Source organism: Helianthus annuus, chromosome 16, assembly GCF_002127325.2.
Source record: "Helianthus annuus cultivar XRQ/B chromosome 16, HanXRQr2.0-SUNRISE, whole genome shotgun sequence".
NCBI lineage: Eukaryota > Viridiplantae > Streptophyta > Magnoliopsida > Asterales > Asteraceae > Helianthus > Helianthus annuus.
The window spans coordinates 122,719,836-122,744,775 of record NC_035448.2 but is presented as its reverse complement, the minus strand read 5'-3'; the positions used below and the strand labels follow the sequence as shown (position 1 = coordinate 122,744,775).

Here is a 24,940-nt window from a genome sequence, read left to right as displayed (position 1 = left end):
AATTTCCAGCTCTGAGAGGTTCCTTTTAATGCAGATTTTCTTGAAATATTCGACGCTCGCCGAACTTACCTGCAGAAGATCATATCGCCAACTTTTTCCAATTTCTTTAATTATTATTATTATTATTATTACTAACCAGGGCACAAGAAAAAACTGCCAGTATGTTTGTCCGCTTAAATCCATGCATCCTTCTTTCAACATGCCTTCGGAGGGCGCTTTTATCATGTTTTTGGTAATATTGACAAGTCTTCGATGGCCCCCACACCAGCTATTGAGAATAGAGACATTACGTCCGTGGGTCCCACATCAGGACATACCCCCGCGATCAAGGTATGCACAAAGATTCCTCATAACAGGTGAGTATATTGGTTTCATTCTCTTCAACGATAGAACGGAGATCAGGTCTGTACTTTCGTACAACAGAGATCCCAAGAGCTATCGAGGGCTAAGACAGATAGTTCGGTGAACAGGTCAGTACTACCATACAGCAGAGTTACCAAACTAATCTATCTAAGGTTTTTGGCCAAAAAAGGCTCTTATTACTGGAAGGGTTTGGCCCTTTTTTTAAGGCACTTATTATTAAAAGGATATCATAGCGTCTAGGTCAGCATGTATCTGGATGCAGCAGAAGAACAACTATGATATCCCCCGAATGAAATACCAATATAAAGACCCGAAATCTCAGACTTTGGCAATCTGTCAACGCAAGATTCAAGACCATTAAGCCATATGCCGCAACGTGTTACCCACTGAGATGCGTAATGCTTGAGAAAAGCCAGAATTCTTGTGTAGACATTATGTTTTGCTCCCTAACAGCAGTTTAATCGTTGGTGTTGCTGAATCTACCGACACGTCGTTGCTTGGTACCCCGATTTCTTTCTTTTTGTTTTCTGTTTTTGCAAGAAATGACAAAGTGTTAGCAATTTTCTATCACTTCTTCTAGCAGGAGTCAGACAAAAGCATCTATGCATCTGTTTTTGGATTTTCTGAATATATCCCCCCTAAAATCTTTATTTTCATGAGTCCATATGCCCGAAAATAAAATTTTAAACAGAAAATCTTTTTGGTGGGCGACATTTTTCGATACTTGTTTTACTTTCAACAAACGTTTTTTTAAGGGATAGAGTATTTACGGACGATTTGGATCACAAGATTCATTTCCATTCAAGGAAATTAACCATTTCCAACCAGGTTACCAGCTGGTTGAATCGAGTTTTATCAAAGGCTTTCGTGAAAATGTCGGCCCGCTGCTGTGTTGTATCCACTGGCACCACTTGAATATACCCCTTCTCGTAGGCATCTCGAATTGCGTGAATTCGAATTTCAATGTGCTTTGTTCTTGAGTGGTGTATGGGATTCTTCACAATTCCCATACATGCTTCATTTTCAATGAATATAGGAGTCTTCATGATGTTGATTCCATAATCCAACAACTGATTTTGTATCCAGAGAACTTGTGAGCAGCAGCTGTAGGCCGCAGTGTATTCTGCATGTGCTGTTGAAGTGGACACCGTTGTCTGCTTCTTGCTTTGCCCTGTGATCAAACTATTTCCCAAGAATTGACATCCTCCTGATACAGACCTGCGATCTACTTTACAACCTGCATGATCACTGTAAGAATAGGCAATAAGATCAAAATTACTATCTTTAGGATACCAAAGACCTAGTTTCGGAGTTCCTTTGAGATAGCGAAAGATGCGCTTCATAGCAGTTTCGTGAGATTCCTTGGGATTTGTCTGAAATCGAGCACAAAGACAGACTGCCCACATAATGTCCGGCCTGCTAGCCGTCAAATACATTAGAGAACCGATCATCGAGCGATAAAAGGATTTGTTTACTGGTTTTCCTTGAGGATCCAGAGTGAGCTCTGTCTGAGTGGCGAATGGGGTGCTGGCAACTTTACAATCGTTCATGTTGTACTTTGTGAGAATATCCCGAATGTACTTGGCCTGGTGAATGAGAATCCCATCCTCCCTTTGCTTCACTTCCAGCCCTAAAAAGAAATTTAGCTCTCCCATCATGCTCATTTCGAATTTTGCCTTCATGACGGTCTCGAATTCTCTACACAACGCCTCGTTAGTTGATCCGAAAATAATGTCGTCGACGTAGATTTGAACCAGCATTACATCTTCCTCGATCTTCTTGGTGAAGAGAGTCATGTCAATCTTTCCTCTGGTGTACCCACACTCTAACAGGTAAGTTGACAAAGTCTCGTACCAAGCACGTGGAGCTTGGTGAAGACTGTGTTGCGCTTTGTCCAACTTGAAATAGCGACCTGGAAAATGAGGATCTTCGAACCCTGGAGGCTGACATACGTAGACTTCTTCCTTTACTTTCCCATAAATAAAGGCACTCTTTACATCCATTTAGAAAGCTTTGAAATTTCTGTATGAGGCATATGCCAGGAATATTCTGATTGTTTCCAGTCGTGCAACCGGAGCAAATACTTCCTCGTAGTCAATCCCTTCTTCCTGACGAAAACCTTGCACTACCAATCTGGCCTTGTTCTTGATTACCACTCCACGATCATCCATCTTGTTACGGAAAACCCATTTAGTACCAATTGGAAACTTTCCTTCAGGTAAATCTACTAATTCCCAAACTTTAAGCTTCCGGAATTGAGATAGCTCTTCCTGCATGGCCTGGACCCAACTGGAGTCTTGAATAGCATCTTCGATGTCTCGTGGAACAGATTGCGAAAGAAAGGCTGCAAAGAGACCTTTGTTGATGCTTGACGACTGCCCGCGTGTACGTACTCCTTCTTCGACTGCGCCTACGACGTTTTCAAGAGGATAATTTCGATTTGTCTTGTATCCGGCATTTGTCAGAGACTCAATCTGCTGCAGAAGGTTGGTGAAGTGTTTGTCCACGTAAATCACTGGTGGATCATCTTCTTGAGTTGGTTCATCCACATTCGCCTATGAGGAAGAAGCACCGTTTTCTTGGGTGTTCTCAGGCGACGTGTCACCGGTTGCTTCATTCACAGCAAGAATAGGGTCAGCGGTTGATGGAGATAGACGGGTGGTAAACGGTGTTAAGCCAATGTCTGATGAGTCAAACAGTGGTTCAACTTGAGTGTCTTCAACGGGCTCTGTTTCTGGAGCAACTTCCGGAATTTCAAAGGTGTTAAAGATCACACCCACATCATAGAACCAATCAGGAGTACTTCCGGTGTTGGTATAGTTTCCTTCTTGAAAGTCAACATAGTATGATTCAATCACCATCTTCGTTCTTTTGTTGTAAACATGGTAGGCCTTCTGTGTGGATGAATACCCCATGAAGTAGCAGATATCACCCACTGCTACAAATTTGAAGAGATTTTCCTGAGTGTTTAGAAGGGTGCACGAACAGCCAAATGGTCTGAAGAAGTCAATGAGCGGCTTTCTTTTGAAGAGAAGTTCATATGCAGTCTTTCCATGTGGTTTTACAATGAGCACCCTGTTTAGAACTTAGCATGCTGTATTTACTGCTTCTGCCCAGAAGATGATTGGAAGCTTTGAATCCACTAGCATTGTTCTTGCAGCTTCAATCAACGTTCTGTTCTTGCGTTCGGCGACTCCATTTTGTTGGGGAGTTCTGGCTGCACTGTATTGGAGATGAATTCCCTTCTCTGCACAGAAGGATATAAAGGTCTGATTTTTGAACTCGGACCCATTATCACTTCTGATAGACTTCACTATCAGTTTGGTCACGTTTTCAATTAGCGGGATGAACAATTTGAGAGCTTCAGCTGTCTCGCTTTATGCTTCAAGAAAATAGACCCATGAAAATCGACAGAAATCATATGTAATCACCAAACAGTAGGAACTTTTAGCAAGACTTTTAACACTAATTGGACCAAAAAGATCCATATGCATCAACTGAAGAGGTGCAGTAATCGTATTCACTGCTTTGGACTTGTCCGATTTCTTATGTTGCTTTCCCTGGGCGCATGCAATACATTTTTCAGAAAATGGAAATTCTGTAATCGGAAGACCTCTTACTAAGTTTAACTTAGAGAGTTTGTTCATATTTTTGAAATTAACATGCCCCAATCGCCTGTGCCAAAGCAGTGACTCCGACTCTGAAGCCTTAGAGATCAAACAGGTCAAGTTGTCATTTGTCTTGGCATTTTTCATGTTGAGTACGTATGGATTGTTTTGTCTTGGAGCAGTGAGCATGATCATTTCTGCAGGAATGACATATCCGGGCTTGAGGAATAAGCATTCCATATCATTGAAAAGCATCGATATTCCTTTGTCACAGACTTGTGAGACACTCATGAGATTGTAGCACAATTCTGGAACATAGTTGACATTTTCCAACGTGAGAGCTTCAGACACTACATCTCCTACTTCAACGATCTTCCCTCCTTTCTCGTCTCCAGCGAAAGAAACGAAATCACCATCGATGAAGCGAAAGTTCTTCAGAAGTTCCTTTAATCCAGTCATGTGCCTGGAACAGCCGCTGTCGACATGCCAGATGTACTCCATGAGCATAAGAAGCCATTTCTGGAGTTTATTCTGATATACAAAAATATACACAAATTAGTTTGATTTGGGAACCCAGATTTGCTTCATTTTGAATCTATCGTGGTTTTGACCCACGTTGACCTCCTTTTGTTTCCAAAAGTAGGCTGTTGACTCAACCAGGTTTTTAACAGATTTCTTAAGATAGTTTAGTTGATATGTGGCGTTTGTAAGAAAATCATGTTCTGGTTTTGAAAACTTCTTGGTTTTACAATGTTTCGCTGTATGTCCTAAGTGACCACAGCGAAAGCATATTTTACGTCTGGGTCTTTTGGTGTTAGAAGATGATGTATGTGATGAGAGTCTTGAGCTTTCTGCTTTCTTCATCTACTTGTCCACTCTGCTTTCATCTTCTGAGTATTCTTCAACACTGTCTGAATCGGATGAACTTTCAGACGTGTTATCCTCGCTTGAGCTTTGCTCTTCACTTGCTTCGTAACTTGACTCATTGTAGCTTTGATCTTCGTTTGAACTTTCTGAGTCTTGGTCTTCGATGGTTTCAGCATTTGAACATTTAAAGCTCTCATCATTAGTGGTTTGATCTTCACTTGAGGATTGCTGGGTTTCATCACTAGGGAATTCGAGACTTTCACCACTTGTTGTTTGATCTTCACTTGAACTTTCTGATCCTTGCTCGTCTTCTGAGGCATTGATGCTTGAGTCTTCATTGCCATGATCTTCAGTGACACTCTTTTCTGAATCTGTCATACCAGTTCTAGAAGGAATAAATTAGGGAATTTCCTCTGTGAGGAATTTTCCAAAACTATTCTTTTTCAATTCTGGCACAAATACAGGAGATTCACAAGCAACTTTATCATCACAAAACGCATAATGTAAATCATGACATTCAGACACACAATGTTCATGATCACGGGTCTCAAATGTAGGCACATGGCCCTTACAGTCATCCGAAGATTTAAATTTAGGCACACGGCCATTACAGTCATCCATCCTACTTAAATTATTACATTCATCCTTAATATTGTTTTTCTTAGAACAGTTCCAGGCGAACCAGTTAACGGTGGAATAACTGTCGCCTGAATATCCGATTCCTATTTTTGAATCGCCGCAGTCTCCATCCTCATCGCACACATCTTCTTTACACACAATTGGATCTGCATTACTTTTAGAACAGTTAGCGGTTGTTTCATTTTCACAAAACTCATTTTGTTCAACAGAGGCCTTTTCATTGATGAGATCATTTTCGGGATGAGGAGTCGGCATAGGCACATAATTTTTGCTATGTGGTGGAAAGAAGAGTTTTCTTTCATTTCCGTGCCTGTCCTTATACCCAATCCCGTCTTTCACAAACGTTGGTCATTGGCAGTTTTTGATGTCAGTAAAGGCCTTTTGACTGACATTCCATTTGTCTATTATAATTTGTAATTTATTCTTTTCGTTCAAAGCTTTTTCTAATCTTTCTGTGAGATCATTAATGATAAAATCTTTTCTAAACACAAATTCATTAAGAGTCTGCATTTCAGCTAAAGTTGAATTCAACTTTGTCTGATATGCAGCCTCATTCTGTTTAAGCTCGTTGTTAAATTTTAAAGCTTTATCTTTTTGTCTCTCAAATTCTAGATTTAGAGACTTGTAATGTGCCACGACATCAATGCATGCAGGTGTGCATAATTTTTCTTTGAAACTAAGTGGCATATTGTTTACCAAGTCCTTGTCAGCTTTTTCTTTTGATGACTCTGTTTTCATAGCTGCAGCTGGGACCTTTTCCTTGCCTTTCTCTTGATCAGACACCTTTTCAGACACATGCTCCTTTCCTTCTTCGGACTTCTTTTCTTTCTCAGGCTCCATGGAGGTGAGAATGCTTTTCAGACCTTTGTCAGCAGTATTGTCTCCTTTTCGAATTCCGGCTGTCTGCTTTTCAAACTGCTTCGATGAGGACTCACTTGAGATCTTAGCCATCAGAGCTTTGTTGACTTGCTCCTTTGCTTCAGCAATTTCTTCACTCCAATCATAGTCTTCGATGACTAGAGCTTTTGGCGTGCTAGGAGACGCGTTGTTCTTGTTTTCTTCAACTGTGATTTGCTTTACAGCAGGAGTGGTTTCACTGTTTCCTTCTTTCAACAAAGGACAATCACGTTTGAAATGGCCCAGATTCTTGCAGTTGTAGCACCTAAGTTTAGATTTGTCAAAACCAGCTTTTCCAAGACCCAAACGCTTTCCTGTTTTGTCTTGAAATTTCTTTAACCTCGAAGTGATCATGGCCATCTGCCATTTCAGATCCATTTCCTCCATGTCATCTGGATCAACCTGATACATGTCTTCAGCTGTGAACATCTCCTTCTTTAGTTCTCCAGACATCAAGGCTTCATAGCTGCTCATAAATGTGTTGAAAAGTGCCACGTTTTCAGTGGACACTTTCAACGCTTGAGTGTCAACAGTGATAGTCTTCTCAACAAGTTGTGGAGCTTTCGATGCGCTTGCGGAAGCGTTGGCGTAGATTAAGTCAGAAGCTTGTGGAGTGATGCCACCTGAAGCAAGAAATGCCACATTTTTCAATCCAGCAGAGGTTTGAGTTGACTTTGGTGGGTAACTGGCAGTGTTCATCTCTCATTTGTTGACATCCATTTTGAAGGCTCTTAGGGCGTTAATCAAGTCTGACAGAGTGACAGGATTTGGATTGTTGAGGAAATCCTTCTTGATCATCATGCATTGAAGACTCCATTCCTTGGGGAGTGAATCTAGTAGCTTCTTTATTGCAGCACGGTTTGTGACAGGATTTCCCGCCTTTTTCATTTTGGTCATCATGTTCAGAAAGTGACTGATGTGATCGGAAAGACTTTCTCCACGAATTTTTCGCAACTCAATCATAGATGATGGAATCATCAAAGATTTGACCTTTTCAAACTCTGCCTGTAACTTCCCCATCCTTTTTCAGTACATGCTCGTTAGTAAAGAAGCTTTCTCTTTTACACTCCACAAAACATGTCATATTGTTTCTGCACCATGTCTCTCTTGCTTTCGATCAGCTCTTCATTCCCCTCATGATATTCAATTAATGCATTCCAGAGTGCATTTGCAATTTGGTGTTCTTCAAACATGTTACAGTCATCAGTTGACAGTGCCATAGTTAAGGCAGTATGAGCACGACGATCGCGTTGGATTAGTGCCTTGTCTTCATCAGTGAAGGTGGTTGCATCATTGTTGGCAACTACCGCATCTCCTCGAACTACCGTTGGAATGTGAGGTCCAGTGGTGACAGAGAGCCACAGATTGTAGTCCGTGTACTCGAAGAACGACTGAATGCGAGTCTTCCAAGTGCTAAAGTCTTCAGCCCCCTTCAACTTTGGTGGCCTAGTAGTGGTTCCGGTCTCAAGTTCCGCTTGATCAATTGGACTTAGTTGATTCAATGACATCTTTGCTTGATTTTAACAAAAGAGAGCTGAACAGAAGCTAATTTCGCTGACAGATCGCTGGAAACCGACAATAGAAATTAATTTCGCCGATGACTTGAGAGGCACGTGCAATTTCGCTGGCAGATCTTGCTGGTCTTCAACCTTCGCTAGTACACCAGGTTGTCCTGAACGAGCGAACAATCTAATTCTGCTGATACACGTAACACAAACGTTAGTTTGACTAATTTCGCCGATTACCATGATAAGAACGCTGTGGTTCAATATCACAGTTCTCGAATTCGCCTTCGATAATTTCGCTCGAGGGTCACTGGACACTATTTCGCCGATAATCAGTAATTTCGCTCGAATGACGATCATCGAAATTAATGATCCTGCGATGAGTTTGTAAAAGATTTAATTATGTTCGCTATGTTCAATGACAAATTCGCTATATTCAAAATTTAAATTCGCTTCATTCATAAATTGTTCGCTGCATTCATATTAAATTCGCTAGACAGAGGGTTTAACACGAACTAAAACCCTCTAATCACCCAAAAACAGCTCAAAAACCATGTTTTGATGCATCAAAATGTCCAAAATGACTCCCTAATCATGTATTAACAACAACCTATCGATTAAACACACCAAATCAATCCATTTTTAGTCCAAAAATTTGAAAACCTTGAAACTTTTGAAAAACCTTCAAAACTATGAAAAATCTCAACAACAACACAACAACCAAGAGCACTAAGGCTCTGATACCAAATTGTAGATCCCAATATCAATTCGGATCACAGTGGTTGGTTGTTTTAGCCCAAAACACCTATTGATTAAGTGTTTGAGCTATGAAAAGTCAAGAATGATCAAAGATGACGGTGAAGCTAATGGATTAATGAATACAACAAGTGTTGTATTGAATCCAAACAATGAGATAAATCAATAGAGCACCTTGGATATCAGATTTGAGCACAAGAACAATGATAGAATGTAAACAACACCAATATTCATTCAAGAGCCAAAAGCTTGAGTTGGTTACAATGCAAGGACTATATATAGTGTTCCTGACTAGCCAGCAAATTTATAAATTTGCTGGAATCTTATCTACACTAGGTCAGGAAGCCTAATTCTATAGAATTACAAAATAAGCCCTTATACTATCAAAATAGCTACAAACCATAATTAAAACTAATCCAGCACAAGTATCAACGATCTCAAAAGTTCCAACAAGTTCCATGCCGGTCTCGAGTGTTTCACAAAAATACATCTTCGGCCAAGTGTTGAGTGATCTCCCGTGAGGTATGTGAACTTGTATATAAATGGAAATTTAAAGAGGCATGTTATGCCCAAATAAGTAATTTTTCATATAAAATATTCTAAATAAATCATGACGAATAGGATCGTAAATAAAATAAAAATAAAACCCAATAAAAGATCTTGGATTCCCGACACTCAAGATAAGCCCAAATCTTTTCCTCTACCTATTCCGTTTGGGTGTGTAAGCCACATATTAAAGAGTTTTGGTTGAGGACAAGCAAAGATTCAAGTGTGGGGACATTTGATGTGTGCAAAATGTAACATATAAATTACATCAAATGAGGCATAAAACTAACCCTTTTTAGTACTAATGTTGGAAAAAGCATGTTTTTGTCTTCCTTTTGAATTTACAGGACCAAATGAGCTTAAACGAACAAAAGGAGAAAATAAGCAGCCAAAACCAACATAAATACAAAGAAAAGGAATAAACGTGACATGCCCGACCACTCGGCAGCATCCCCAAAGTAAAAACAAAGATTCAGAAGACTGGCCACGGGGCCGTGCGTAGCTGAACACGGGGCGTGGTCAGGGACCTGCACAAAAGACAAACCTGTAGAAGCTTCATCAAAAGTAGCAGGACAGATATCTTTCCCTGAATGTAGTTCTCGTAAGAAGCAACAAAGGAAGCAAGTAAACCAAGATGTTTGAAGTGTGCAAAATGCAACATATAAATTACATCAAATGAGCCATAAAACTAACCCTTTTTAGTACTAATGTTGGAAAAAGCACATTTCTTTCTTCCTTTTGAATTTATAGGACCAAACGAGCTTAAAAGAACAAAAGGAGCAAATAAGCAGCCAAAACCAACATAAATACAAAAAAGAAGGAATAAAGCGTGACATACCCAACCCCTCGGCAGCATCCCTGTTGGTGCATACGTCTGTCGACTTCGTCTTGTATCGAGTCTTGTATTGTAATAGCTAGATCAGGGCATGCAAAACGAGAAATGGGATTTATAGGTAATTCCACACGGAATTATAATTCCACTTGGAATGGTAATTCCGCTCGGAACCCTAATTCCGTTTGAGATCTAATATCGCTTGAACTAATTCCGCACGGAATTAGATTCCGTTTGGACTCTTTCAAGCAGAATTAGTGGCCTATAAATACCCTGATGTGCATGTTCATTTTAAAACGAGATTAGTTCCGACGGCGAAGCTCTGTCGAAGTGTCTACAGCATTGTAAACGATCTAATATCAATCAAAAGACAGTTTAAAGTGATTTCTTGTGCATTCCAGCTGAAATCACATCGATACATTTGTTTCCGCCATTTGTATTGGTGAAGCACTATTCTGATCGACTCGTTTGGGTCTGAAACGATCCTACAAGTGGTATCAGAGCTCAGGAGGAAGAGTTCTTACCTTTTCAGCTGTGATTTCCGATTTCTACACCTTCTTTTCTCAATTAAACTTGATTTCACGGTTAAAATGGGTTGATTTTCAAATATAGTGTGGGTAATAGTGTTTTAACAAACCCTTGAGAATTTTAGACATAAATACGGCTTAAATCAATTCGAAAACTTAATTCCGTTTGAAAAGTTGATATTATTTCCTTCGAACATTGCTGTAATTTCGCACGGAATTAGCTGTTAATTTCGTTTGAAACTGTAATTCCGTATGAAAACCTCATACGGAATTATATTTCGTTTCAAGGGAACCTAATTTCATTTGGAAGCAAGTTTAATTCCACATGGAATTAAATTCCGTTTGAACATTTCGAACGAAATTACTAATTTCGTTTGAAGGTGAGGGTAATTTCGTGTGAAAGTTTTGTGTAATTCCGTTTAGAGGGTAATTTCGCTTGGAAAGAGATATTCCGTTTGAAGGGTAATTTCGTGTGAAGAGGAATTTCGTTTGAACCTAATTGTTTGTGAACCTTTGACAACCAAAACATGGAGAACGAGTTTTATTATGCCTTTGCTAGTCCAATGACTCTTACTCAAAGTACATTGCTTGAAAATGAGACGGGGATGACTCAAAAACCACCTAAGCTTTTGGATATTGATGACTATAATGGTTGGTCCGAACATTTTGGTAACTGGGTTGAAGCATATCATATAGATGCTTGGGAACATACTGAATTTCAATATACTAGACCACTCAAGAACAATGATGAGAAAATACCAATTAGAGAAATGAATCCTGATGAGAAAAAGAGATAAAAAGATGAGAAATTGATGGTTAGTTTATTACAGCAAGCGATTAAAGAAGACATCTTGATTCTACTTCAACACAACGGAAGTGCATATTCGATTTGGAAAGAATTAGAAACAAAGTTTCTTGGTAGTGATGATATGCTCAAGAACAAAAAATCACTTATGAATAAAGAATTTGATCTATTTCGTGGTTTGAGAACAGAGAACACCAAGCAGATTATTGAAAGATATTGCAACTTGGTGAAAAACATGACGAGATTGGGCATCAACAAAGATAAAGATGAGTTGATTGAGAAACTAGCTGAAGCATTACCACATGATGTTTGGGGAACGTATTTGATGATGTTGAGGAATAATAGAAAGGAATATAAAGATCTAACCCTGAGTGATTTTATTAAACATCTTGAAGCTCTAGAGATGGAACAAAGAAAGATTGCTAGAATGAAAAACTACGATGGAGAACAAGACATTGGGTTGTACTTCAAAGGTGGTGTTAGTGACAAAACAAACTTTTCTCCAAAAGTTGAGACTGCTTACAATGCAAAAAGTTCCTCTGAAAGTTCATCTCAGGGATCAAACATCAAAACTGGATTTACTTCATTCCCAACATTTGATCCGCATTTTTCTACAACAAAGAGTGGTAAAGTTCTTCAATGCAACATTGCTTTAAATCTTGAAAATTATCAGAATTACTCCGAGGAAGTTGCTAAAAGCCATATGTCTTTGTTAGTAACTGTACTTGAATCTTATGGCAGTTTAGTTGCAGGGAGGATCGGGAATCCAATCATTACAAAAGAGGATTACGATCAAGTTGATGCTGAGGAGATGGAGTTGATGGATATAAAGTGGTGCTTGGCTAGTGTGTTGAGACGAGCTGAAAAGTTTAAACAAATCACAGGCAGAGATGATTTTCGCGATGCAAATATTTCAACTTTATGATTTGATAAGTCTAAAGTTACTTGTTTTCGTTGCAGGGAGAAAGGGCATTTCAAGAGGGAGTGAACTAATCGTGAAGCAAGTGGAGCTCAAAATCCCTTTGGAAACAATGACTACTATCGAAAAGCGATATATCATCAAGTTTCTCAACAGCCATATCAACAACAACAGCCACAAACCTGTCATGGTAGGAAAGAAATTGAAAATCCAAAGAAAGCTTGTATCGGTAATCAAGATGAAGGAAGTTCTTCAAAAGGATTCAGTTGGGATAAATACATTCTAAATGATAGTAAAGCATGCTTGGTAGATCAAGAGGATGAAAAATTGCTCAAAGGCTTTAGTTGGGACAATTATTGCCCAGACAAAAAATTTCTGGCTAAAGGATTTGTTGCTCATGTTATTAATGATTATACTGATGAATATTGGGCAGAAAAATACAGACAAGTTGAAAGAGCTGCTGAGAAAAGGAAGAAATATGAAGAGGAAGAAGAAAAGAAACAAGCTGAAGCTGAGAAAAAGAAAAAGGTTGAAGAAAAAATTCAAGTGAGAGTAGTCAAAGAAGTTCCAGAATTTGAAATTAAAATAGATGCTGATACTAGCAAGGTTTCTGAGAAGTGTATGAACTGTGAATCTCTGATAAAGCAAAATAATGAACTGCTACACAATATAAAAAGGCTGAAAGAATCATATGCTGTTTTGAACAGAGAGATGAATAAGTACAACGAGTCGAGCAGTGAACAGGCTGTAGCAATGAATACACTCAAAGGGGGCATACATAAGGCAGCTTGACAATGTCATTTATTACACTGAAAAAATATGCTGAACTTGAGTTGAAACTGGAAACCTAAAAAATCGAAACCAAGAGAGTAAATGATTTGTTAAAAAGTTACTCATGTTCTACTTTTGTTGTTGACAGGATTTACCCCATAGTGGAAGGAATGAAGACGTTTGAAGAAGAGAAGACTTCGGAAGAGAAGAAGTCTTAAATGAAAGGAGATGATGAAGTGAAGATTCCTGGTAAGAAACCAAGTGTTGTCTATAATAGATGTCCACCCCCGGTTGAAAATGGATATTCTCCTCGAAATCCAAATTCTGAAAGAGTCGAAAAGGCAACAAACTTAAAGTGGGATTCTGGGTCGTTAGATAACTTGCTAGAAAATATTGATGTTACGTTCACATCGTCCGACACTGATCATGAGTCCGAGTTAATAAAGAAAGTTGTAGATCAGGTGTTGGAAAATGATGAAATGGGGGACTCCAAATCTGAGTCAAAGTCTGAGTCCGACACATCAAAGTCAACAGTCAAAAAGGACAAACGAGTTTATGATAAAGAATTTTTGCTATCAAAATCTAATTTGAATGACGAACCGATCAAAGTAGCATATACTTTGAAAGATTCTGCAAAAATTATATTCTGATGAGATAATAAGAAGTGTTAAAATTGAAATGATTAAAAAGGTTTTCAAAATCACAGAAATAAATATTTTTGAAATAAAAGATTTAAATCTTTCTGGAAAACCTAAACAATATACTTTAAGAGATCAACAAAGAATAAATAAGAAAATGGGTTACAATTATGGTTATAGTTTTCAAAAGAAACCAAACCATAATGGCAATTTCAAAAAGAAAGGTCTTGGATTTAATCAACCAAAAAATTATACAAATGAAAAAGTTTATAAACCAAAAACTGTGTTTGTTTTAGGAAAATCATCAGAAGCTGAGAAAGAACAAACATTCAGAAAGCAAACGAACAAAGAATTCCTTGCCAAGAAGCAAGAAGAAATGAAGAAGAGTGTTGCTCAGAAGAAGATAGAAACGAGAACTTGTTTTCAGTGCAAAATTGTTAGTCATATTGCTAGGAATTGTCCGAAAGCATTCAAACCAAAACAGGAAGTTTCTGAAAAACTGAAAGAAAAGATTGTTGAGAAAACCGAACCACCAACGAACAGACTTAAAGTTTTTGAAAATTCAATTTTGAGGTTGGTGAGTGTTCGAAAAATGTTTTCAAAAGAAAGGAGAAACTTAACAATCAAAAATGGGTTGTTAAGAAATCAAGAAATAGTTCTAGTGCTGAATCTGATTCCATAAAATCAGAGGAGCCTCAAGTTGTTATCAAAGAGGAGAAGAAAGTTCCACCAGTGGATGATGTAAATTTTCCACCACTAAGGGCTGAAAATTTGAAATCTAAAATCGGCAAAGTTGAGATTTCAAATCAATTCTTTCCTAAAATGAAAGAATTGAATGTTGGCAAAGCCTTTAACCCCATAGTGAAAAATATTTTTGGAAAAATGATTGAGGGGAAGGCTAAAGGGGTAAAAGATTTTTATCAGTCAAAAAGGAAAGTGGAAACCCCAAGTGAGACTGAACAAGTTACACCCAAGGATGGTCAGGCTTGGGTGTCGGTATTCTTCGTCGAATAGAAATCTGACTTGCCGGAGCTCCCAAGTTGGTAATCGCGGAGCATGAATCGGCATCTTTCTTGAAAATATAAAAACATGATAAAATCAGAAAAAAGCCAAAAACATTGAAAAAATCAGAAATGAGTTTGGTTATATAAAAGAGGAAATGATAGTACATCAGTGGACTATCAGAATATGCTAAAGATTTTGAAAGTCTAATAGTGATAAATGATCTCACTAAGGATGTGTTAGTAAACTTTTACTCATTTAGTAGATTATATAAACATAAATACGAATTCTTACTTATCTCGTAGGGAACATCTCTCGGATATATGGGTAACCCCCGAAATCTTGTTTGAAAGATTTCTTGTTTCTGACATACTAGGTCTTTGTGCGTGGTGATATCTGGTGTATTATACCAGGACTTCTGATTTTGCGGGAGCAATAGCCTAGTCCTCGTATAATACTTTGCAAATGCTTTAATCTTAAAGCCAGCCCTCTGCTAAAAAATTGAGAATTATCGAAAGATATGTATCAATGGCAATTGAAGAAAAGATCCCCAAACAGGACACACCTAAAGTCGAATCGTCATCTCTTTGTTGAACGGAAGTTCTGACCTGAGCTCTTACGGTTTCGCATTTACCCGTTTACAGATATCACTAGTGTATATTCACCTTAAGACTGAATATAGAAATCTGGATACAGGAGTATATTCTGAGGTGGGACACTCGAATAAGTCAAGTAATTAAAACACTAATTCGTATCTCGAAACAGTTAAACTTTTTGTAAAGATTTAACTGTCAATCTATGTGAATCATTTAGAATTTAAAATGTCTAAAGCTTAACGGTGTTGATGACATGTCTCATTAACTGATATGATCCTCTTACACAAACTCATAAAAAGATTGTATGTAAATATTTCTTTACTGCGTTTCTTTAAAATCAAAAATTCAAAAAGATTTTAAGTGTGTTTTAGCATAAACTTTTGAAAAAATACAAAAAGATTTTCGACAAACTGATTTTGAAAAGCTGATTTTCGAAGTTCCTAGTACTAAACATGATGAACATTTCGTGAGGGGGAGTTTGTGCTTAAAATATATGAAAAGTTTTTCTTACAAGTGGTTCATCAAAGGTTAAATCATTTTGAATGATTCTTGCAAAGTAGTTTCTGAATTTGGAAAATCTTTGTGAAACTTATGTTTGAGGTAGAGAATATGCAGGTATAAAGATTGACTAAAGCCAGGTGTTCGATCTAAAGCCTGAAGATAGTGAATTTCAGACTACGATCCCAGCATATTGAAAGGGGGAGTCTGAAGACATCGAGAGAAAGATTGAAGATGTAGAAAGCCAAGTTTGAAAAGAAGAGAAAGAGAATGATTGAGGATGCTTACAATGGAGAATATTTAGAGAGAGCGAGCAGACTAATAAAGACTGAAGGTTTGACAACCGAAGACTCGACACTGAAGACTCGTCAACATCCGAGGGGGAGTCTGTTGGTGCATACGTCTGTCGACTTCGTCTTGTATCGGGTCTTGTATTATAATAGCTAGATCAGGGCGCGCAAAACAAGAAAGGGGATTTATAGGTAATTCCACACGGAATTATAATTCCGCTTGGAATGGTAATTCCACTCAGAACCCTAATTCCGTTTGAGATCTAATATTGCTTGAACTAATTCCGCACAGAATTAGATTCCGTTTGGGATCTTCCAAGCGGAATTAGTGGCCTATAAATACCCTGATGTGCATGTTCATTTTAAAACGAGATTAGTTCCGACGGCGAAGCTCTGTCGAAGTGTCTACAGCACTGTAAACGATCTAATATCAATCAAAAGACAGTTTAAAGTGATTTCTCATGCATTCCAGCTGAAATAACATCGATACATCTGTTTCCGCCATTTGTATTGGTGAAGCACTCTTCTGATCGACTCGTTTGGTTCTGAAAACGATCCTACAAACCCCAAAGCAAAAACAAGGAAACAGAGACTGGCCACGAGGCCGTGCCCAGCTGGGCATGGGGTGTGGTCAGGAGCCTACACAAAAGACAAACCTGTAGAAGCTTCCACGCCCACCACAGGGGCGAGCCCAACTCAACACGGGGCGTAGTCAACGCTAAGATATGAAGAATCTTGATAGTACAACAAAGAGTTGACCATGGGGCCATGCCCAGGAGACACGGGGTCGTGTGGGGCCCTCTGCTGACAATTGCAATTAATGAAGGAAGAGAACATGATAGCCACGGGGCGTGCCCTGTCACACCCCCAAAATCCACCTGCGGATTACACCCGCTTCGAGGGCGTGACTGACCAGGATCCAGCCACCAATTATACTGACTAATTAAATTGATAACGAAAGTAATACTTACTAACCATAAGATTAGCAAATATCAAGTTTAGGGTTTAAAGTTTTAAAGTTCAGAGTAAAAAGTAGCGGAAGCATAAGTAAACAGTTTTAAACAATGTTCATAAGGTAAGCATGATAAATGCCCAACATACGGGCCGACGACCACTACACATCCCAAGCAGCTGCTCCAGTCACTGGCCACCTGCAAAGCATGCAGTAAGGGGTCAACAATAATGCTGAGTGAGTTCACTAGTTGTCCAGTTTTAATTACCAAAAACTTGTTTCACCAGTTAATTTATCCGTTTATACATGCCATGGGGAGCTACCCCAAAAGTTAGCGACTAAACTGTTTTTCCAATACCGAACACTAGGTAACCGTTTGCGTTTCCGCAGGATGCCCCGATGTCAATGTTCTATCATCATTGACGGATGCCTGAGTACATTAGTTCACGACCGATCCCATACCATGGCACGGTGTGAGGCTGGTAAGACCTAAATAGCGCTATCAACTAATAACCCGTTCGCCTGGCACCGGCGACTAATCGGTATTATGTAGTAGGGACTTGAGTGATAGAGTTGCGTTTAGTGCCGTTGGTTGCATTCCGTATAAACAGTAATTAACTAAAAAGGGTTTCCCAATACAAGGGAAGATAAAGTAAGTTTGTTCCCAATAACTAGGGAAGGAATGTAGACGGTATCCCCTTTACAAGGGGATAGGGTTGTTTTAGTCTCGTGTCCCAAACCACCGGGACGCATGCTTTTAAGTTGTGAACTCACCTTGGATTGCTCGGTATGATACGTTACTTGGTTAAGTATGTTGGTCACCACGTCCTAGCATGGTTACCAAGTATGGGTCAAGTCGGGTACAAGTAAACACATAGCGAACACGTATGGCAGTACATATAGCAAACACGTATAACATGCAATATACAAACAGTGGGGTATTGGGCCTAAACAGTAACAGTCACACAGGCAATCCAGTTAACAGATGATCCAACAAGCTCTTTGGCCCAATAACAGCCCAGTCGAGACAAAGGTGACTCGCAACCAAGGTTGCGACTCGCAACCAAGGTCTCGGTTCGTCACGCTTTGGTTACGACTCGCAATCGGAGATTCCGACTCGCAACCGGCGGTTCCGACAAAGCAGTTGTGGTTACGACTCGCAATCGGATCGATAAGCGTTGATTACGACTCGCAACCGGGAGGTCTCGACAAATCCTGCTGTGGTTTCGAGTAGCAACCAAAGGTTGCGACTCGCAACCGTGATTACGTGCGCATGAAGACCTTCTAGAACCTGCAAACTGTACTAACCAATAGAATTGCATTTTCATGTAAATTGTGTACTATATCCACTAACATGTCTGTTTGTCTATAATGTGCACAAAACAGATCAAAAACCATAATATTTGAATGTTCATAACATCTTCATACATGTTCTTCATTTATTCAAACAATGTTCAAAACCACATTCATCATTTATAACCCAAAATCATGCATAAAGTCCCCTACCCGAGCCCTTAATATCAATCGGATAATAAACAAAGAAGACCATTCAACCTAAACAATATAACATATCCTCTTATTAGTAACATGAATCACATAGCTAGCACTTAATCCGAAACATATAACCGATCTAACCAAACATCATAACAACCGGAAAAACACTCTATTTTGTCTAGCAAGCACAACAACAACAACAATAATCAAGCATCATTTAGTAACAAGCAAATATAAACAACATCATCATCACTAACCGGTTCAAGAGTGACACAAAGGTGTTCAAGTTGGTGATGGATTGAAGCCTTTCGAGTGATGATTCCAAGCTAATCCAAAGGGTGCTCTTGTTGGTCGGATCCAAGAAGGAGAAGGAAAGGAGAGGAAGGTGATTCTTTGAGGGTTTTAGGGTTTAAGTGTGAGAGGAGAGTGTGAGAGTGTAGTGAGATTTGTAAAAATGGTTAAGGGAGGGGTGGGTTGGTTTATATAGGATTTCGAGTGGGTTAGGGTTGCTTCCGGGTGGGCTAAGGGGTGACAAGGCCCAACCGGCCCATTGCTACTGTTCACTCGAGACCGTGGTCTCGAGTCGGGTTCTTAGAGGTCTCGGCCCACACATATATATAACACACACTCCTACCTATATATGTATATACATATCATACATACACACAAAGCAAGGATCACATAGAACATCAAAACAATACACAACTTTTTCATTTAATAATATACGTACACACATGTTACATCGAAAGATTGTCCGGGAAATTCCGAAGTGTCACATGCCCACTAGACACGGGGCCATGGCCAGGTTTCTATTCTAGCTATAAATAGGGGTGCTTGGTTCACTTGAAAGGCATTCATTGGCAAACCACTGTTCTCCCACTTTATCACTACTCCACCACCACTACAACACCGACACCCACCACCATCATCCATCATCCATCTTTAGAGTATGTAGTTGTCTCGGGATCCAAGATTGATTGTAAGGGTTCTTGCCAATCAAAGGCCATGTTTGGTTAAGCCTCTTACATCACTTGGTGAAGACAATTCTTTTATGTATTACTTTTGATTTTTAATCTTTCGGCACTTTTTATTTGGGTTTGTATTAATGACTTTAATAACTAGTTTCTTATGTTGAAGGTGAATTTTCTTTATCATTTTCTCGTGGTGTCTTGAGGTTACTTTACTGTCTATATAAAGTAAGTGATATCACCATTTGTGTCTTTACGGTCTATATAAAGCGCGTTGACTACCTGGTCGGGGTTTAGGGGAATGGTTTGGTAAAGTTCTTCTCTCGTTCAGTGTATAGATCCTGCGAGGACCTGGTTCAAGCTTACTAGGACCTCCTTCAATACCCAATGGTATTGGATGGCGGGGGTGCGAATAGCTTGAACTCCTCATCTGTAAACTACTATTAATACTTTAAACCGGCTTCTTGGGATTGTATCCTTGCTGACTCAAACCACTTAGCCGAGGGTAATGTCACCTTCAAAAGAGGGGCCTACCACTTTTCGCATTAATAACTTACTTAATTGTCTTTCAATATTCCGACCCTTTGGGATTGTATCCCTGCTGACTCAAACCAGTGGGTTGAGGGTAACGCCACCTTCAAAAGAGGGGCCTACTACTATAACTAAGATAATCTCTTAAAAAGTCCGAAAGTGCGAAAATCCTCAAAGGATACATTAAAGACGAGTTGGATCCAAATGATTCTATCCTGTCTATCAGTTTTTATTTTATTTATCTTTGCATTTTTATAGTTTTTATTTTCATGTTTCAAAATTTTTCTCAAAAAATTTAGATCGATTAGACGTTGAGGATAAACCGGTATTAAAAGCTCTTGTGTCCTCGGACGACCTCGGTATCTTACCAACACTATACTATTCTCACTATGCGTTCACTTACCCAAGTGTGTGTTTAGTGTTAGTATAATATCGTGTTTTATAAATTTAAAACTTGACTAATGTGTAAAATGAGCTTAAAATATTAATAAAATCATATCACACCTAACGCACACCTTTTTGGTGTCGTTGCCTGTGACACAAGGATTTTAAGAGAGTTTAAAAGCAACGGCCTTATTATTTTTATTTATTTTTCTATTTTTTTAGGATTTTTCTAAGTTTTTCAGTTTCTGCAGACTTCAGCATGGGCCATGCCCGGTCAGACACGGGGTCGTGCCCATTATTCTTATTGGCAGTTTTTGTTTTCTGAGTTACAGAAGAGTAACCACGGGGCCGTGGCGGTGCACCACTGGGCCGTGCTGAACTCCCCAGTAACTGGGATCAGAAAACAGCAACTGTAACCACGACCACGGGTCGTGGTCATTGACCACGGGGTCATGGTGAGAGATCTGACCGATATTCCTTTTTGTTTTTATCGCAGGACTTGGAACTCAATCGCAGGGCCTAAATTCTCTACGCAGTGCATGAGCTCAAGTTCCGATAAAGACATAAAAGAACCTCTAGACGAACCTGAACGCTTTCTAAGAAAAAGACTAAAAGCCAAAAATCAACAGAAGGCTTCGGGGGATCAACTCCCAATGGCGGATCAGTGTACTCTAATAGATTACCTACGACCCACGGTCGGTAATCTCGGAGCCGCCATAAATGCACCGAATGTCGATGCCAACAACTTCGAAATCGGGCCGCATTTGATCCAAATGCTCCAAAATTCCGCAACCTTCCATGGCCTGGCTGATGAAGATCCCCATTTACATATTACCAACTTTTTGGAAATATGTGACCCTTTCCGGATCAACAGAGCATCAAACGATGCCATCCGCCTTCGAATGTTCCCTTTTTCACTAAAAGACCGAGCTAAGGCTTGGCTAAACACCCTCCCAAGTGGTTCGGTAAACACTTGGGATGAACTTGCCTAAAAATTTCTACATAAGTATTTCCCGCCCTCTAAAACCGCTAAATTAATGACTTAAATCAATACATATTCACAAGAGGACGAGGAATCCTTATATGAAACTTGGGAAAGAGTCAAGGAGCTATTAAGAAAATGCCCTCACCATGGTCTCGCCGTGTGGCAACAAGTATCCACTTTCTATAATGGACTATTGTCACTGTTGGTGCATACATCTGTCGACTTCGTCTTGTATCGAGTCTTGCATTGTTCGTGGCACGAAGATCGAGGAATCAAGACATAAAGCTAATTATGCACGAAGGACTAATTCCGCATAAAATAGTTCAGGATAATTCCGCACGGAATTATCTAGTAATTTCGCTTGAGTCTTCTATTTCCGTTTCAACATATAGTTCCGCATGTGTTGTATTTCCGTTTGAGTCATGTTCACATGGAATTAGGATAGCTATAAATAGCTGTGATTTCGTTTCATTTCACACGAGATTACTTTGGGTGTTTCCGACGGTGAAGCTCTGTCGAAGTGTCTACTGAATTGTAATCATATCAGAATCAATACAATAGATAGTTTAAAGTGATATCTTGCTGAATCTACCTCATTATGTATGTTTCCGCCTTTCATACTAAGTAGAACACCTCTGATCGACTCGTTCGGGTCAGCAAATGATCCTACAGTCACACACGAGACAAACACTTGACTCAAGTTCCGGGGGACTCCTAAGTAATTGTCGCCCAAATGAAATCTATAATCAAATTGAGGAAACTGCTCAAAACCATTTTCAATGGCACACCCCTCGAGGCCCAAAATCTTTTGCCCTGGGCGCCCATAAAGTAGATAAGAGCACTTCTTTACAAGCCTAAATCAAGGCCCTATCCTCAAAAATCAAAAAGTTAGAAATGACAAAAATGGCCTCGGTTATGGCTTGTGAAGGGTGTGGTAGGCCACATGAAAATTGGAGTTGTATGAAAGAAATGGACAATCAAACGGAAATGGTAAACTACATTGATAATCGACCTAGGCCGTCGGGTGCCCCAACGGGTACCTACAACCAAGGATAGCGTAACCACCCTAACCTTGGTTGGAGGGAGCCCGGAAATAGTAGTAACCAACAAAACCAAAATCAACGAACAAACTTTCAACAACAATCAAGAAATGAGTCACAAAATTTCACTCAACAACAACAAAGGGTAGGGGTGTGCACGGTTCGGTTCGGTTCAAGTTATTAGCATTATCCATAACCGCACCGAAGTCGTCGGTTAATCGGTTCGGTTAATTCGGTTAATTTGTCGGTTTTCGGTTTGATTCGGTTAATTTTCGGTTAATAACGAATTCAAACAAGGGCTAATTTTTTTTGCTTAGAAATACATGTAATGAGGTATAAATACATGAAATAAATGTATAAATACATGAAATGGATGTATAAATAAATGAAATGGAGGTATAAATGCATGAATAGATGTTTAAATACATAAAATGGAGGTATAAATAAATGAAATTAAGGTATAAATAAATGAAATGAAGGCATAAATAAATGAAATACAGGTATTATTACATGAAATGAAAGTATAAAACATGAAATACATGAAATAGAGCTATAAAAGCTAGAAATATATAAAGAAATAAATGATTCGGTTCGGTTCGGTTCGGTTAATTTTGGTTAACCGATGGTAAAAAAAAATATCCGTTAACCGACTTTCGGTTAATTCGGTTTTGGTTAATTTCGGTTCGGTTTTGTCGGTTTCGGTTTGGTTTTGGTTAACGGTTCGGTTATTGCACACCCCTAACAAGGGGGACGTGAGAGGCTTGAAGATCTCATCACACGCCTCATCTCCGAACCGACAAAGGTACTCGGATCGATTCCTACAAACGGAATCCAACTTTAGAAATCAACAAGCTAGTATTCAAAACATTGAAAAACAACTAAGTCAACAAGCCCAAAATTTCTCCGAGAGACCACAAGGCGCATTACCTAGCAATACCGAAACCAACCCAAAGGCGCAAGTACACCTCATACCACTAAGAAACCGGACCGTAGGTCCCGAGGAAACCCCACTACCCTCAAATAATCCACCCAACCAAACCAAACCACAAACTCGCCCTCAACCCACAAAGAAACAACTCCCCCACAAAATTCTGAACCTACCAAAAACCCCTCGGTACCCTACCCCGGTCGGTTACTACTCCAAAAGACCGACGAGCAATTCACAAAATTTATAAACTTGCTAAAACAATTGCACATCAATCTTCCATTTGTAGAAGTCCTCACGCAAATACCGAAGTACTCAAAATTCATGAGAGACTTCCTCACCCACAAAAGAAAGACTGAAACATTGCAATTGGTCAACCTAAGTGAAGAATGCTCCGCCGTACACCTCAATAAACTCCCACAAAAGAAAATCGACCCCGGAAGCTTCACCATCCCTTGTTCCATTGGGGGATCACCCGTACGAAATGCACAAGCCGAACTTGGGGCTAGCATCAATCTCATGCCCGCATCAATGTTTGACCGACTCGGACTAGGTAAGACGAGCCCCACAAAGATAAGCATACAACTCGCTGATGGGTCTATCAAACACCCACAAGGTGTCGTCGAGAATCTACTGGTAAAAGTCGGAGACTTTGTCTTCCCATCCGACTTTGTCATACTCGACATGGAGGAAGACACCGAAGTTCCACTCATTCTTGGAAGACCATTCCTTCCCACTGCCCGTCCATGGTGGATATGAGTGACAGGAAGTTAACGTTGAGGGTTGGAGGCAAGGAGATGAAATTCGGGGTTGGGAAAAGAGTAGAGGATAACCCGGTCAACTACATGGATATCATAGACTCTAGCTTGGGTGACGCTCTTCGACGGTGCAACATGGGATGTAAGACATCCCGCTCGGGTAACATATGACTGACTTTGGGTCTAGCCAAGGACCCTTATAAATGTGGCGTACCACAGAGGCATTCCGCGGAAGTATCCTTAGTTTTAATTTCATTTTAATTTAGTTTAACTTTTATGTTTTCTAGTTTAGTCTTACTTTTCAGGAATAAACCACGCTCGAAAAGATGGAAATTGCCAAAGGGACGTTAAAACCACACCCCATGCACGAAAACAGAGCCTTCCGTCAACTTTTCCAGCATTACAATATGTGCAGCACGGGGTCGTGCTCAGCCCAACACGCCCCGTGCCCAGGCTCTGCAGAAAAAAGTCCCAATTCAGGTAACTGGCCATGGGCCATGCTCACTGAACACGTCCCATGGCCAGCCTTCTATTAAACTTTAATATTGGCGATCTGACCACGGGGCCGTGCCCGGACCACACGGGGTCGTGGCCAGACGCCGAGTAACATAAAAACTTGTTTTTCAACACTTTTTACACATTCAAATCAACCTAAAAAACTTATTTTTGCGACACATTGAGGACAATGTGTAATTTAAGTGTGTGTGGGGGGGGATGCTAAAACCTTGAATCTTGCAAGTCCTAATAAGAAGCCTTACACAAAACTCTATTGGAACCGCTTCAAAATTTCATTTTTTTTTACTTATCTTGGTTTAATTCAGGAATAACAAGTTCTAAAAAGGTT

General features: G+C 39.6%; 2 protein-coding genes and 1 non-coding gene across 3 annotated transcripts; 1 reads left to right on the top strand and 2 right to left on the bottom strand.

Moving 5' to 3' along the window:
* Window positions 1-4,835: 4,835 nt before the first annotated feature.
* On the bottom strand, window positions 4,836-5,732 carry LOC118488243 (clumping factor B-like). The gene is made up of 2 exons (XM_035985494.1): window positions 5,540-5,732; window positions 4,836-5,209 (listed from the first exon to the last, which is right to left on the bottom strand). The coding sequence occupies exons 1-2, from the start codon at window positions 5,730-5,732 to the stop codon at window positions 4,836-4,838; spliced, it is 567 nt and encodes a 188-aa protein (XP_035841387.1).
* A 15,687-nt stretch (window positions 5,733-21,419) lies between these two features.
* Window positions 21,420-21,526, bottom strand: LOC118488569. Its single transcript, XR_004885113.1, has one exon. It is a non-coding gene; the product is annotated as a small nucleolar RNA R71 (small nucleolar RNA).
* Window positions 21,527-23,662: 2,136 nt separating this feature from the next.
* On the top strand, window positions 23,663-24,097 carry LOC110942825. Its single transcript, XM_022184588.1, has one exon. The coding sequence runs from the start codon at window positions 23,663-23,665 to the stop codon at window positions 24,095-24,097; it is 435 nt and encodes a 144-aa protein (XP_022040280.1).
* The last annotated feature ends 843 nt before the right edge of the window (window positions 24,098-24,940 follow it).

Bases quoted from the DNA above. Each gene is read 5' to 3' on its own strand.
- LOC118488243 (XM_035985494.1), bottom strand. From the start codon at position 5,732: ATGCCGACTCCTCATCCCGAAAATGATCTCATCAATGAAAAGGCCTCT. The intron at 5,210-5,539 runs GTTATTCCACCG...CTGGTATGACAG, and splicing joins AATCGGATATTCAGGCGACA to ATTCAGAAAAGAGTGTCACT.
- LOC110942825 (XM_022184588.1), top strand. From the start codon at position 23,663: ATGAGAGACTTCCTCACCCACAAAAGAAAGACTGAAACATTGCAATTG.